Raw genomic sequence first — 13,731 nt, forward strand, 5'->3', positions numbered from 1 at the left:
AAAAGACAGTTAAAGCACTTGATATTGGTGAAAGACAATTGATTTTCTCAAGAACAGCGAAGGATCCAGAACTGGCATTTTGTTTCTGGGACAAGGAATATTACATCAAAAAGTTGGATATTTCCTTTGTTATTAAAAAAAGAGAAATGGCTGAGAAAACTTTCTGAATGTTTAGAAATGTGTACAAGGGTTATTAATTATTCCAGATAAAACTATTCCATACCAGCAATAGATATAGTTTTAACAAATTTAATTTAAAAATAAAAAAAAGAAAAATGGGCCAATCATAGTTCATTTATGCCACACACTGACAAGAATGCAAAGGGTAAGAGTGAGTTGCATGGATGATGTTATTCAAATCACAGGTGAACCTAAATCCCCAAATGGCCTGCTTTATCAACCTGCATTGATCTCCCATAATTTGTTATCTCTAAGGCAGTTATTTTATTCAGAAATGGATAATTCCTATTTTAAAGAAAACTAATTATCTGGGTTCTGTGACATGTGAATAGAGCAGAATTTCATGAACCCTTGTACTTAGAGAAGAAACACTCCATCATTTTGGTCAGGACCACAGAACGAAGAGTAAAAATTTCATCTTAGAGATAACACTGCCAGTGCATGAATTTTTTCAATGCAGCTTTAATTTATAAGAAAAATAAGGGGCAAATTATCAAGATGCTAAAAACTGAACATTAGAGGGAATCACCGTGATTGCTCTTGGGATCTAGCATAAAGTATTATGGAAAAAAAAGTAGAACACTGAAAATTACCCATAAACACAGAACTTGTGAGTGGCAACAGGAACCACACTTTGTGAAGGGAACAACTATACTAACTCATGTAATGACATTTATGGACCTCAGTTTGGGAAAGAGCATCTTAACCTAATCTCTTGGCTAAAGGAAGAGTGCAAGTTGCTAGATACTTCTAGGGCAGAGAAAAGCTTCACAAGGTATGATGGTGTTCACCAGTGAGGACATATTCTAAGTAGCTTGTGTTTGAGCATTGTCTCCTGGAGGTGGGTACCTCCAAGGCAGAGAGTCCAATCCACACATGCCAACCAGAAATAATAATCAATTGATAGCTACAGAAGTTATCTATTACACCAGGAGTGGTGGTGCACGCTTGTAATCCCAGCATTCAGGAGGTGGAGACAGGAGGATGACAATTTGTGGACAGCCTCAGCTACTTAGCGAGGCCCTTCACAACTCAGTGAGAGCCCTGTTTCAAAACATAAAAAGACTAAATCTAGGGCTGGGGGTGTAGTTTGGAGGTAGAATGCCCCTGGGTTCCATCCCCGGTACCCACCCTATCCCCCCAAAAAAAAGCAGCAGCAGCTATCCATCACCGTAACATAAGTGTTCCTGCATCATGTAGTTTCTCTGCACTAAATCATGGCTCCCAAGTTATTAGAGTGGCCTTGACACATGGATAACACCCTACCTTACGAAACACGAATGATTCTTCATTGTAAACGGGATTCAGTCCATTGTTCATAACCATGCGAGTTCGGAATTCCTTACGTATAGTGTCGGTGGGCAACCCATACATGTCCACTTCTACGTATGTACCAATTTTCTTATCTGATAGGAATTGCCCTGATATGACCTGCAGTAACAGAGACATAGGATGAGATAGAAGCAAACTCTGAGTAATATCAGTACCAGGCCACAACCAGGACGTTAATTCTGTTTGGGGGGACGATCTGAATTAACAGTGGAACTACTGTATTCATTCCTTAGAAAACTAATCTATTGTTGAATAACTATATATATAACTGGGAAAAATAGCTTGAGGTGGAATTTCCGCCTTCTAGAAGTGTATAAAAATGTATGAGGGAACTATGCATCATACAATACAGAGAGCACAGCATCTTGTCAGTCACAGGATCATGCTCACGGCATCTTGGCCTCTCTAAGTGGCCACACCTACAAGATGAGGTGATGGATTCAGATACACCTCAAGATCACTTCACAGCTCTGAAATTCTATACTTAATACTGAATTCTTTTAAATGCTTTGAAAAGAGATGTGCAGAAAGAAAAACAATGCTAAGATTTGCCTGTTATTCTTTACCAATTTTGACATTAGTCAGCTATGACCAGTATCATAGTCCATGCACTATAAAAGTTATGGTGTGACTATTTTTTTCATTTACTTTTCAAAAGACTATTGCCATTTATTAGTTTTTTTCACATTATTTTATAACTAGTAGCTTTGAAAGAACTTTTTGAGACATTACTGACATACAATAAACTGTACAGTTTACTAAAGTGAACGATTAGGTTTGGGCACATCTGTGAAACTAAGAATGCAAATATTTTAATCTCTTCAAAAAGTTTATTTGAGTTCTTTTGTAATCTATCTCTCTTTCCGTTGCTGTCCATAGGCATCCATTGTCACTATTGCTCACATTTTCAAGAATTTTATATAAATGTAATCACATACTTAATACCTTTTTGATGGTATCTTTCACACAATGTAGCTTATACTTTTATTAGTGAAAAATGCATCTTACATGAAAAAAGGGAGAAATTTAAGTCAAAGTTGAGAGTAACACATGGATCTTGCAGCTCGACATGAACTGTTTTAATGTGATTCCTTTTGAGGACCATTTGCATACGCAGTCACATGGTCTGTGATGATCAGGGCCTTACCTGCACAGAGCATGTGGCTGCAATGACCCCATCAACAGGGGTTTCAGAGAAGGGGTCAAATGTCCGGTCAGGTCGCCTCATGAAATCTGGTTTGAGAAGATACCTGGTAGAACAAAAGCACAGAAGGAGTGTATTTTACTGGTAGCTTTTACAAAAACAAAAACACTCACTATGTGAAACGCTGAATGCTTCCTTTCATTTTCCTCCTCTGGAATTTCAGAGCTAGGCCTCCACTCAAAGGACCCTGAGGATGGAAGAGAGTGACCTTACCCTTTTAGATAATCCTAAGCTTCAGACACTAACACCTGCCATGGAGGGCGCGCTGTGTTCAAAGGAAAGAAGAATGTCTCTTTCCTGGAACAAGACAGGGGTTGGCAGACTTCCTCCATTGGTCACATCTTTTGTGGGCTCCCAAGTCCTTTTGACTTGACCAGCCTTGAGCTTTCTTCTCTCTGTGTAGAATCCAGTTTGAGCAAGAATTCTGCCAGTGCATTTGTTAGTATACATTTGGCTCTTTTCTTCCTAACTCTATAATTTTGATTTCTTTCAGAGCATACAGCGGAGGAAAATGCATTGCATGTTTCAGGTACATACACGGTGGCTGATTCAAGCAGCAGGGCTGTCACTGGTGTGTATGTGACACGGCTAGCAGGTACCATCTGTCAGCCTGGCAGAGGTATGAAGTGTGTACTAACTCTACAACTGCAGATAAACTGGTTGCTTTCAGTGATAAAAATGAGGATACCTCACTGATAAGTCACCATCCAGAGCTTCCTGGTGGTACCACTGGGATGGGGTGGACTCCATTAGCTTAGTCTAGAGCCATATGCACTATGGTCTGGGACTATTCACCTGTAGTGCTACTGAAGGACAGACATATGTAAAACATGGCCAGAGTGTTTTCATCTTGATAGAACTGTAACTTCATATTTTCATTTCTTCAGGGGTTCAGTAGAATTGATATTTCCTATTTAAGTCTTGGCTGACATATTTTAAAGAGGGCTATGTAAGTAAACTAGAACAATATCCACCGCATTATTTTTGACAATTGCTATTCACAAGACATGCAAAGGAATCAAGAGAGAATAAAGGTTTATCCCCAACTGAATTAAATTCAACTTGACACTCACAACTTCATTACATATGAAATTAACTTCCCTCCTATATTTGTGGTCAGCAAATATATACATATTTAATATCCTGTCTACAGATGATATCCAAATTGAGCAAGTATCATTGCATTTCAGATATAAACCTCCACTACTGAATTTAAAAAGAAATAATTAAACTCTAGAGTGTCTATTATGAATTGCTAAGTTGTGTTTTTTTTTTTAAAAAAACTCCTTAGTAAAACAGATGGAGAGTGTGATATTTGCAAACATAATCTTCCTAGGCATTTCATTTGTTTCTATCCCATGCCTCAAACCCAGCTTACATTCAGCAGGCCCTAATTAAAAATGATATAGTTTCATTCAAGCCTTAGTATTGAACCCGGAAACTAGGTGACAACAGTTTAAATCACATTACTCACCCGCACGATCCATTATACTCAAATTTCCCCTGATTTAACTGCATTGCTAAATCTGTCAAGAGACAAAAATAATTTAGCATCTCATCTCCCTGGACAAAGAAGATCCTGACAGAATTTAAACAATAGAAATCAGAGGGCTCCTAGGCCCAAAGGTCCTTCTTTAATACCACACAGCATCCTTGTCTCTGTTTAAGGCACATAACTTTTTCTATGCTAAAATGACCTCACGTCTAATTTAAACATAAAGTACGTTTTCATAAAAATCATTCTGGAATAGCTTTGAAAATGGATTTGACACTTGAATCACACAATGGTTCATTTATTTTTTTTATTTTTATTTTTTGGTGGTACTGGGGTTCCTGGAAGCCCTTCTACCTCCGGGCTACACTCCCAGACCTATTTTTACATTTTTATTTGGAAACAGGGTCTCCTAAGCCAACGCACGTGGCTGGCTTCAAACCTGCGCGATCCTCCTGTCTCTGCCTCCCAAGCGCGGGGATGACAAGCGTGTGCCACCATGCCCGGCTCACAATGGTTCATTTAATACTGAGAGCAGAGATGTCCAACTTTCTATCATATGAGTACGTAGCTGTCTTACAACTCCAGAGGAAGAGGAGACCAAGGAACACTGGAATCAGCATGAACACCTAACTTGATTCAAAAGCAATAAAAACTAGAGGAGTGCCTGGAGCACCTGTAATCCTAATACTTGGAGGCTGAGACAGGAGAATCACAGGTTCAAGTCCGGCCTTAGCAGCTTAGTGACAAGCTGTTTCAAAACTAAAATTTAAAAAAAGATGTAGGAAGAATTCTTCTAGTGGAGTCTACACTGACAGGCCCTGGGATTTAATTTTTCTTTTGCAAGCAGAGAAATTTTCTTTTTATTTTTCTTATCAGCACAAGAAATGGAAAAGCAGACAGATTCTTTCTTTGTCAAAGTGTTGTGGTTAAATGTAACAGCATAGAATAAAGCACAAGCTGGCCTAGTGAATTAACTGTTTTAGGACCATATAATCCCCATTATGAATTCACTCGCAAAAAAAAAATAATAACTTGACCCCTTTCCCTTTCTCTTTCTCTTCTTTTCTCTCCCTTTCTCCCTTTCTCTCTCTCCGCCCCCCATTCCTTTTGTAATATTAAGGAATTGAACCCAGAGGCATTCTACCTCCAAGATACATGCCCAGATCTATTTTATTTATATTATTATTATTATTATTATTATTATTATTAGTAGTAGTAGTAGTAGTAGTAGTAGTAGTATTCTTTTTGAAGCAGGGTCTCACTAAGTTGCTAAAAGCCTTCCTCAGTTATACAGGCTAGCCTTAAACCTGTGATCCTCCTGTCTCAGCCTCTCATATACTGGGATTACAGGTGTGTGCCACCATGCCTGGCTCTGATCCCTCTTTTATAAAAGTGAGGCTGCAGTGCCTTCTTCTTTTATCCATGCTGAAAACACTTGGGTTTGCACTGACACCTGGTCACATCTCACCTAGGGAGAACTCTGGAGTCACAAACACAGTGGTGCGTCTGTCTTGTAGAGGGAGCTTCTGGCCACAAAAGAGGCTCAAAGAATGTGAAGGACAGACATCTCAGGCCCAAGACAAAGAGATCAATGTCAAAGGACCTTCCAGTCAGTCCAAATAATATGAAACAAGATGGTCAGGGATTGTGAAATATGGTAGATACACTAGGAACGAAAAGGTTTCCAAATTGGAAAACATGGGGGTTATCATCATATAGGAATAACAAAGGACTGAAAACAAATTTTTTCTCTGCTTATGGGTTTTGTTTTGTTGTGCCAGTTTTAAAAGCCCGGTTGGAGAATTAGCCATATAAAATGAATAGATTTTTGGCATATGTCTATCTCTTCCATTTTACTACCCCTAATCTTAATATTGTGATCCTAGACTCTTAAATTTGAAAACTTTTAAACTATATATTTATAAAACTGTTCATTCTCTGTCCAAAAAAATAATCATTTTATATGGGAAACTCGGTTTTGATTATACCTAGGAGGCTCAATTTTTATATTCATACCTCTAAGAATATATAACACCTTACACAACATTTTAGAGTAATTTACTTGATAAAATTCTGTATTTTGGAAATGAGGTGCCACTGTGGTATTGATATTTGTTGAATTTCACAATGGCCAGGGTATTTTCCAAGGAGAAATGGAATTTAGTTACTGTACAAAGATATTTAAATTCTTCTCACTAAATTCTGCCTCTGGAAACAAAGATAACACATTTGGTTCTAAAAGAAGATAGATATATTAGAAATATTTAGGACTAAGAGATAATGTTTAGCAGAATAGTCATGACACTTACAAAATAAATTTCACTAATATCAAAACATTATCTTCCAACATTGTATTATTACTCTATTTTGATATTTAATTTCCCACCATTCTGTAACTTCAAGAAAACATTGCCTTGCCATATGTCTGCTTTCCTTAAAACATGCCCCCAGCCAACTGATGGCAACTCCCAACATCATCTTGTCAAAGCATTCCCATGGAATTAGGGGTCACTGGACATCAGCTCCTACCTGGGGTTTGATAGTTCAGTGAAACCATCTGGCAGCCAGCGTTCCAGAAAATCTGAGGCATGTAATTACTGGAATCGACTCGGCCTCCCTTGGGGTAAATGCGACTCATTTGCCGTTTGTTATAACTGTATAACTTATTAAGGAAAACAACAACAAAAAGTACTACATCCTGGATAAATATAAAACAAAGAGCTAGAACAGCAGAGGTATCAGTCACAATGACAAACACATACACAACACAACACGGGGCGATTTTATAAATGATATTGAGAAAAAGCCCATCTGACACTGCAGAGGTCTGAAAACAGCTTGCATTTTGGCAGGTTAGCACAACTGCGGTGTCCTTTCACACTTACTACTTTATTATCTCTACAATCACGATTAAATATTAGCCACTGTTCTATTTAGGAGACCCTTGCCAAACCAAAAGTGCACCAACCCCTCACTCCAGGTCATACATGAGGATACTTTACAAATTCAATCGCATGTGTCTTCAAATAGCCAAGACCAACGGACTCATTAAAAGATGACATGTTATAATGAATATTTCGTTCTGTAAGACAAAAGTGAAGGCACACTCAGAAATCCTCCAAGAATAACAGGCAGTGAATATAATTATATCCTGAATCACAAGGTTTAGTGGCCAATGTTACATGGTCAAGTCAGTCGCTCTTATTTTCATGAACATTTTGTGGGTAGAAACAACTAACTTAAAAAAAAAAATGCACCGAATCAAAGTTATAGTCATTAAACAAATTACATGTACCCCAATTGCCACAATCACCCCTGGAATATAAATTTTTTATGAGGATGCCTTTTCAGCCAAAAAATATTATGAAAATATATATTTTTGGAAACCAGCTATTAAGAAATAATGTCTTAGAGCTTGTTAAGATAATTGTGTCATAGAAAACCAGAAAATAATCCTCCTATTTCACTGAAATATTATACCAAACTCACCAACCTCTTCCCCCATCTCTGTCCCCACTATCCCCAGACTCAGACAACCACGAATGATTCACTGTATACATTACACTGCATTTTATGAATATGTAAAATTATTATGTATCAATCAAAAGATAATTATTTTTAAAGAAGAATGAGTAAATAAGTCATTTTTAAATCTATACATTTACTTATTTATATTGGTGAAATGTAATACATCATAGTGAAGCTCAAAGTGACAAATACGTAGGTACAGAGAGCATTTATGGCATGATTCCCTTTGGTTCCCACCCCTCTCCCTTCCCTTCCCATAGTATTTACATCAGTGTAAGCAATGGAAGCAATTCATGTTCATACATTCATGTATGAACAAAGGGTTATTGAAATAGTAACCACCATAAGAAGTCTTATTCAAGCATGTAGAACACAAGGTCTACCAAGTTCATGGTCTCTCAGAGCCACCATGTGGATGGTGCAGAGAATGACAACAAAATTAAGTTGCTGTGGCACAGTCCCCTTCCCCCAAAAGGAAAACAGCGGGAGTCAGATCACAGCTCATCAGCAGAACCAAAGAGAAGCAGAGAAAAAATATCATTGCCTAAACCTCGGACTTTACCTTCAGCCACATGGAAACCTTGAAACTTTACGGGCTGCGCGTAGTTGATCATCGTGGACAAATATGGATGGATGTTAGTGGTAGCACCTACATATTTATAAGATGCCATCCATGCCTGCTCATCTTCTACCGTGACCAGGCCCTGCAAGCACAATGAAGACAAGAGATAGCTTCAGCAGGGCTCAGATACATGCCGCAGACCTCCTGACTAAACATAATTTGCACTCGCATGAGCTCAATGATAAAGGACCTTAATTATGCCCAAGGAAAATTTAAAAGTTTAGTGTCTATTACAACTCCAAATGATGCAAAAGGAAGCAGTCAGATGATACTAAGCTTATTTTACATGTTTAGGATATTGTTAGATCTTCAAAGAACTTTAAAATATTCATGAAAATACATCGGGGCTTCATAGCACAGCTGAGATATGCACAGTAATGTGATCACTCGTGTTTTCACAAGTAGTCACAAAGTCAAAAACTCTTAAACTTTAGTGTGTGTTAGGATCACCCAGAGGACTTGTGGAAAAACAGATTTATGGGCCCCAGCTTGAGAGTTTCTGCTGCAAGGAGATGGATGAGGCCCATGATCTGCAACTCTCGAGGAGTTCTCAGGAGCTGGTGATGTGACAGGCTGCTCTGAGGACCACTCAACAGCACTGCTGCTCTAGAATCCTAGCCACAGACACAGTGGTTCATGGTATTGAAATGAAGAGCTTGTTCATAAAACGGATACCTTGCTACATAGGACATACTGAAATTGTATTACTTTACATAGAGAAAATTTTATTTTATTTACTTTATGAGAAATCACAACTACCCAAACCAACAACAGAAATAATGCCTGTTGTCTCCAGTATGGGGAAGGCTGAGGCAGGATGATCAGCAGAGCCTAGGTCAAGGCCAACCTGAGCCGCACAGCAAGAGCCCCCCGTCTCTTAAGAAACTGAAAATTTAAAACTAAGGCCTTCAAAAATGACCAACAGTTTATTGGCAACGTTGAAAAGCTTCATTTCCCGCACAGATTTATTCTGGGTGGATAAATTATTTAGTTACGCATTTAACCCATGAATGATAAATATGGTCAGACCATGTGTTTAACTGATGGTAACAATCTGAGAATCCTAAATCATCGAACTTATTTCACTGATAAAAGTCAGAGACAACCAAATAATCTGACTTTTTTTGTTTTTATCATTTTCTTCATATGTCTCACTGCCCCAAAACTCCAAATAAGGGGAAGGGCCACATCTTCCTGTGTGTTTAATGATAATAAATAACACTGGTGTTGTTTGTGTCCCAGGAACCTCATTATTGCAGCTCAACCTCATTATTGTCATCAGGTGTGAGGATTATTATACCGCCTGGGGGCCACATGAGAGGATAGAAGCCTTGAGGATTCATATAATCTAGCTAATAAATGACAATGACCAAAGCTCAACCCGTGTACTATAGATATCACAGCCTTCTGGAATTCTAGGCTAAGAGGAACATGTATGTCTTTGTATTTTGGGACCATAACCAGATTGATGTATACTTTTTTCAAATGGAATGCTTAGACAGTAAAAACACAGATTATCACTCTAAGACAGGACCAGGACCCCACAGACAGCAAGGCAGAATTTCCTGAAGCTTGCCGGGGTAAGAGGTCCAGGAAAAATCTCTACTCATGACTGCTGTCAGTCTCACTACTGTACAGTACAATAGACCATATACTCTTACTGAGGAAGACATTTGAATCATCATGAAGAACATTTAAAGAGAATAAAAGAAAATGAAAATGTAACTTTACCTTCTTAACATAAGAAATACCTCTTAATAAATCAAGTAAAAACTCTAGGTGGTATGCAATGTGAACTTACGTAATAATCTTTCACAATATCAATGTAGTCAGAGCCAAGATCACTTCTATTTCACTATATTATGGATACAGTGAGCTATTAGGTCATTTTTATTTTCACATTCAATGTGCTTATTATATAACCCTCTACTAGGACTGAAATCTCCAATTCTAAGAAATTACCCTATTGCATTAAGCACTATTTTTAGGAAAATTACCTTATCTGCCCTAGTTTAGTGTTTATATCAGGATTTAATCATTTTATCACTGTGATTCTTCCCTTTGAAGATTTTTATAATTAGATGTATAGAGGATATAATTAGCATATGTATAAACACTAAGCCTGACATAACCACAGTTTAGGGGAGATAGAGTAACCGTAAGACCTAGTATAAAATGTCCAACATTGGAGGGCCATATGGAGGTATTTCCTAATGAAAGTGAAATGCCCAAGAGAATTATATTGTTACCTTTTTGTTGTTTTCATGTTCAAGGTCATCTGAGGTCTAAATCAGAGAAAGAAAATGGTTTGTTTATTCCCTAACGTGAAAATTTTCAACGTTTTAGTGCTAGGTATGTAAATATTAAATAAGTTTATGTAAACATGTTGTTATTTTTATTTGTTAGGAAGCAGCCTCGTGTAGTGGCACATGCTTGTAATCCCAGAAGTTAAGAGGCTGAGTCAGGAGGACCACAGGTTCGAAGCCAGCCTCTGCAACTTAGGGACGCTCTCAGCAACTTAGCGAGACACTGTTTTAAAATAAAAAATAAAATAGCAGTGGGAGTATAGTTCAGAGGTAGAGTTATCCTGGGCTCAATCCCCAGTACCACAAAAAAGAAAAAAAAAAGGAAAATGAAAAAAAGGAAAAAGAAAAAAGAAGAAGGAAAAAAAGATGGAAAATTATTGATGACATAAAGCCATGAACAAAAACAAGTTCTGAAAATGTATGATGACCTCACTGCTTAAAACTACAGAAGAGCTACTCTTAATGTTTCTCTTATTTGTTGACAGTCTTTACTTACTGAGTTAAGTCAATATGATAATTTCATTTATGGTTTAACCATGGAGCTGGGGAAATGGATAATCAGTGTGGCCACCTCTCCTGATACATCAAGGTGACCATGAATGGTTACACTTCAGTATTCCATGTTCATGTCTGTGTATGTGGTATGGATTCAATGTTCATGTCTCCACCAAATTCATATGTCAAAACTTAAACTCCCAATGTGGTAGTAAGATGGTCTTCAAGATGGTTTGACTTATAAGTTTTTGACTTTATAATATGTATTCAGTAGAAACTTCAAACTTGAGAGAGAACGAGAGAGAGACAGAGAGAGAGAGAGAGACAGAGAGAGAGATGAGAGAGAGAGAGAGAGAGAGAGAGAGAGAGAGAAGAGAGACAGAGAGACAGAGAGACAGAGGGGGGGGGAGAGGAGAGTGCTCTCCATCTTGTGATGACTTAACTGGGCTCTCACCAGGAACAACTGGGTAACACCTTGATTTTGGACTCCCCAGTCTTCAGAACTATGAGAAATAAAGTTCTGTCACTTAAGTCAACTAAGGCCATGGTACTTTTGTTAGAGCAACACAAACTAAGAAAGGATTTACAAAGAAGACTTTATTTAGTATAGCAACACTCTTTGAGTCTTAGTAGACACTCAGCATTCTCAAACTAGTCACAATTCCCCATGTCGGAAAAGTAGAGAGTAATGGCAATGTTTCTTTGACTTTGATTATCAGACAAATACTCTCATATCTGCTACCACGACACCATCTACCTGCATCCCTGTCCACTGTCTTCACAGAGTAAGTGTCCCTGTGCCCATCAGCACCACACCTTTCAATCACCATGATCCCAGTCACCTCATCTTCTCAAGAAATTCCCAGGAATCATCCCCTTTCTCCACTGCAAGACTAATCTCTTCCTTTCTACCATTGCCAGCAATGTGGTACACACTACACACTAATTCATTCACCCTAAAAATGTGGACTCCTCAGGTATCCATTAGCCACGAGCTCATTTCTTGCTCCCCTCCACAGAAAAACTTTCCAAAAGCATAGGCTATACACCCTGAGTCTTTTTCTTCTTCTTTTTGTGTTTTAGGTACTAGGGATGGGACCCAGGAGAATTCTGCCTCTGAGCTACATTTCCAGCCATATTTTTTATACTGTATTTTGAAACAAGATCTCATTGAGTTGTAAAAGCCCTCATTAAGTAGCTGAGGCTGTCTGAGAACTGCAATCCTCCTGTCTCAGACTCCCAAATCCTGGGACTACAAGCATGTACTACCAGGCCTGGATCTGAGTCTTCTTATTCAGCCGCTCAACAGCATTCAACAGTCAAACAGAAGGTCCTTCTATTCTCACTGTCCTCCTTGTTTCCTTCATGGTATTGCCTGAATAACCTTTTACTTCTATGGGTCATACTCAGCTCTTCTTTTCTGGCTCCTCTCCTGTGAGCCTACTTGTGACCAGGTTTCCACAAGGGACTCTTTTCCATCTCTCCCTATAGGTCATTTCAGTAAATATTGCTTCACATACAATGTATTAAAATCCAAACTTATTTCTGTAGCTTGACCTCTGTTCTAGGTACAGGTGAGGATGATGCTGGTGAGGATGATGATGATAATGTCAAAGAGGATAAAAATGATGAAAGCATAGCATCAGTTAATATTTTTATAGAAGCTACTTAGTGCCAGGAACTAGAGAAGCTTATTTACTCTTCATAGTTATTCAATAAAATAAGTATTATCTTTTCTTTGGAGGTGAGGAAAGTAAGACAAGCGGAGGTTAAGTCACTTACCCAAGGTTAGATAGGAAATGAGCTCGAAGAGTCGGATGTCAATGCCATACAAACCTTCTTGGCAGCTCCCCTGGAATATCTCACAGGCGTCTCAGGCTGCCTGTCCCATTTGGAACTCCTGAGTTCTTTCTCTTCCAGTTTGTTGTGCTTTGGCGAATAATACCCCTTTCTACCCAGTTCCTCAGACAAGGACTCTAGAGCATCATTTGGTTTCTTCTTTCTCCCTCATCCCCAACATCCAACCCATCAGTGAGCTGTACCACCTTGGCTTCCTTAATATAGCTTGAAACCATTCAAACTCTCCATTTCTACAGCCCAGTTAGTCACCTGGGGCTGGCCTAGTTGTAGCCTGTCCTAAATGCTTTTCCTGCCTTTGCTTTTGTTTCCTGCTAAACTAACCTCTATATTGTAAACATCATAATCTGAAACTCACATCCAGCCTCTTTTTTTCCAATGGCTTCATATTTCACTTGAATTTTGTATTTTCCATGGGAGTCTCCAAGGTCACACATCATCCAGTTTTTTCTACCCACCTCATCTCATCTTGTTTCACTGAACCCCTCATTCAACCCACTGCACTCACCTCTCTCTTGTTGTTACTATTGTTTTGGTCTCTTTGTGTGGACATTTATTCCTCTATTTCTTGCTATAGAACTATAGGTTCTAGTTTCCTTATTTCTGCCTTCTCATTAGTCTCCAATTTTGTACTCTTGTTTTTTTTTTTTCATAATAACTTATCAAAAAAAATTGCCGACGGCCTATTTGTTTTTTGTCTGTTTCCCAGTTG

General features: G+C 38.4%; 1 protein-coding gene across 4 annotated transcripts in view; it reads right to left on the reverse strand.

The window, feature by feature from the left end:
* PLCB4 (phospholipase C beta 4) overlaps positions 1–13,731 on the reverse strand; it is a gene marked incomplete at both ends in the record, with an annotated part of 166,307 nt that overhangs the window by 58,706 nt on the left and 93,870 nt on the right. For 2 of the 4 annotated variants that reach the window (XM_080716779.1, XM_080716781.1), the window contains 7 exons: positions 1,447–1,611; positions 2,660–2,762; positions 4,191–4,242; positions 6,741–6,865; positions 7,209–7,293; positions 8,302–8,443; positions 10,611–10,646. In XM_080716779.1, coding sequence (XP_080572905.1) covers positions 1,447–1,611; positions 2,660–2,762; positions 4,191–4,242; positions 6,741–6,865; positions 7,209–7,293; positions 8,302–8,443; positions 10,611–10,646 — 708 coding nt within the window. The remainder of the gene's footprint in view (positions 1–1,446; positions 1,612–2,659; positions 2,763–4,190; positions 4,243–6,740; positions 6,866–7,208; positions 7,294–8,301; positions 8,444–10,610; positions 10,647–13,731) is intronic. The other 2 variants (XM_080716780.1, XM_080716782.1) reach the window with 1 other exon arrangement.

This window comes from Muscardinus avellanarius (assembly GCF_963383645.1).
Source record: "Muscardinus avellanarius genome assembly, chromosome: 19".
In the NCBI taxonomy this organism is placed as follows: domain Eukaryota; kingdom Metazoa; phylum Chordata; class Mammalia; order Rodentia; family Gliridae; genus Muscardinus; species Muscardinus avellanarius.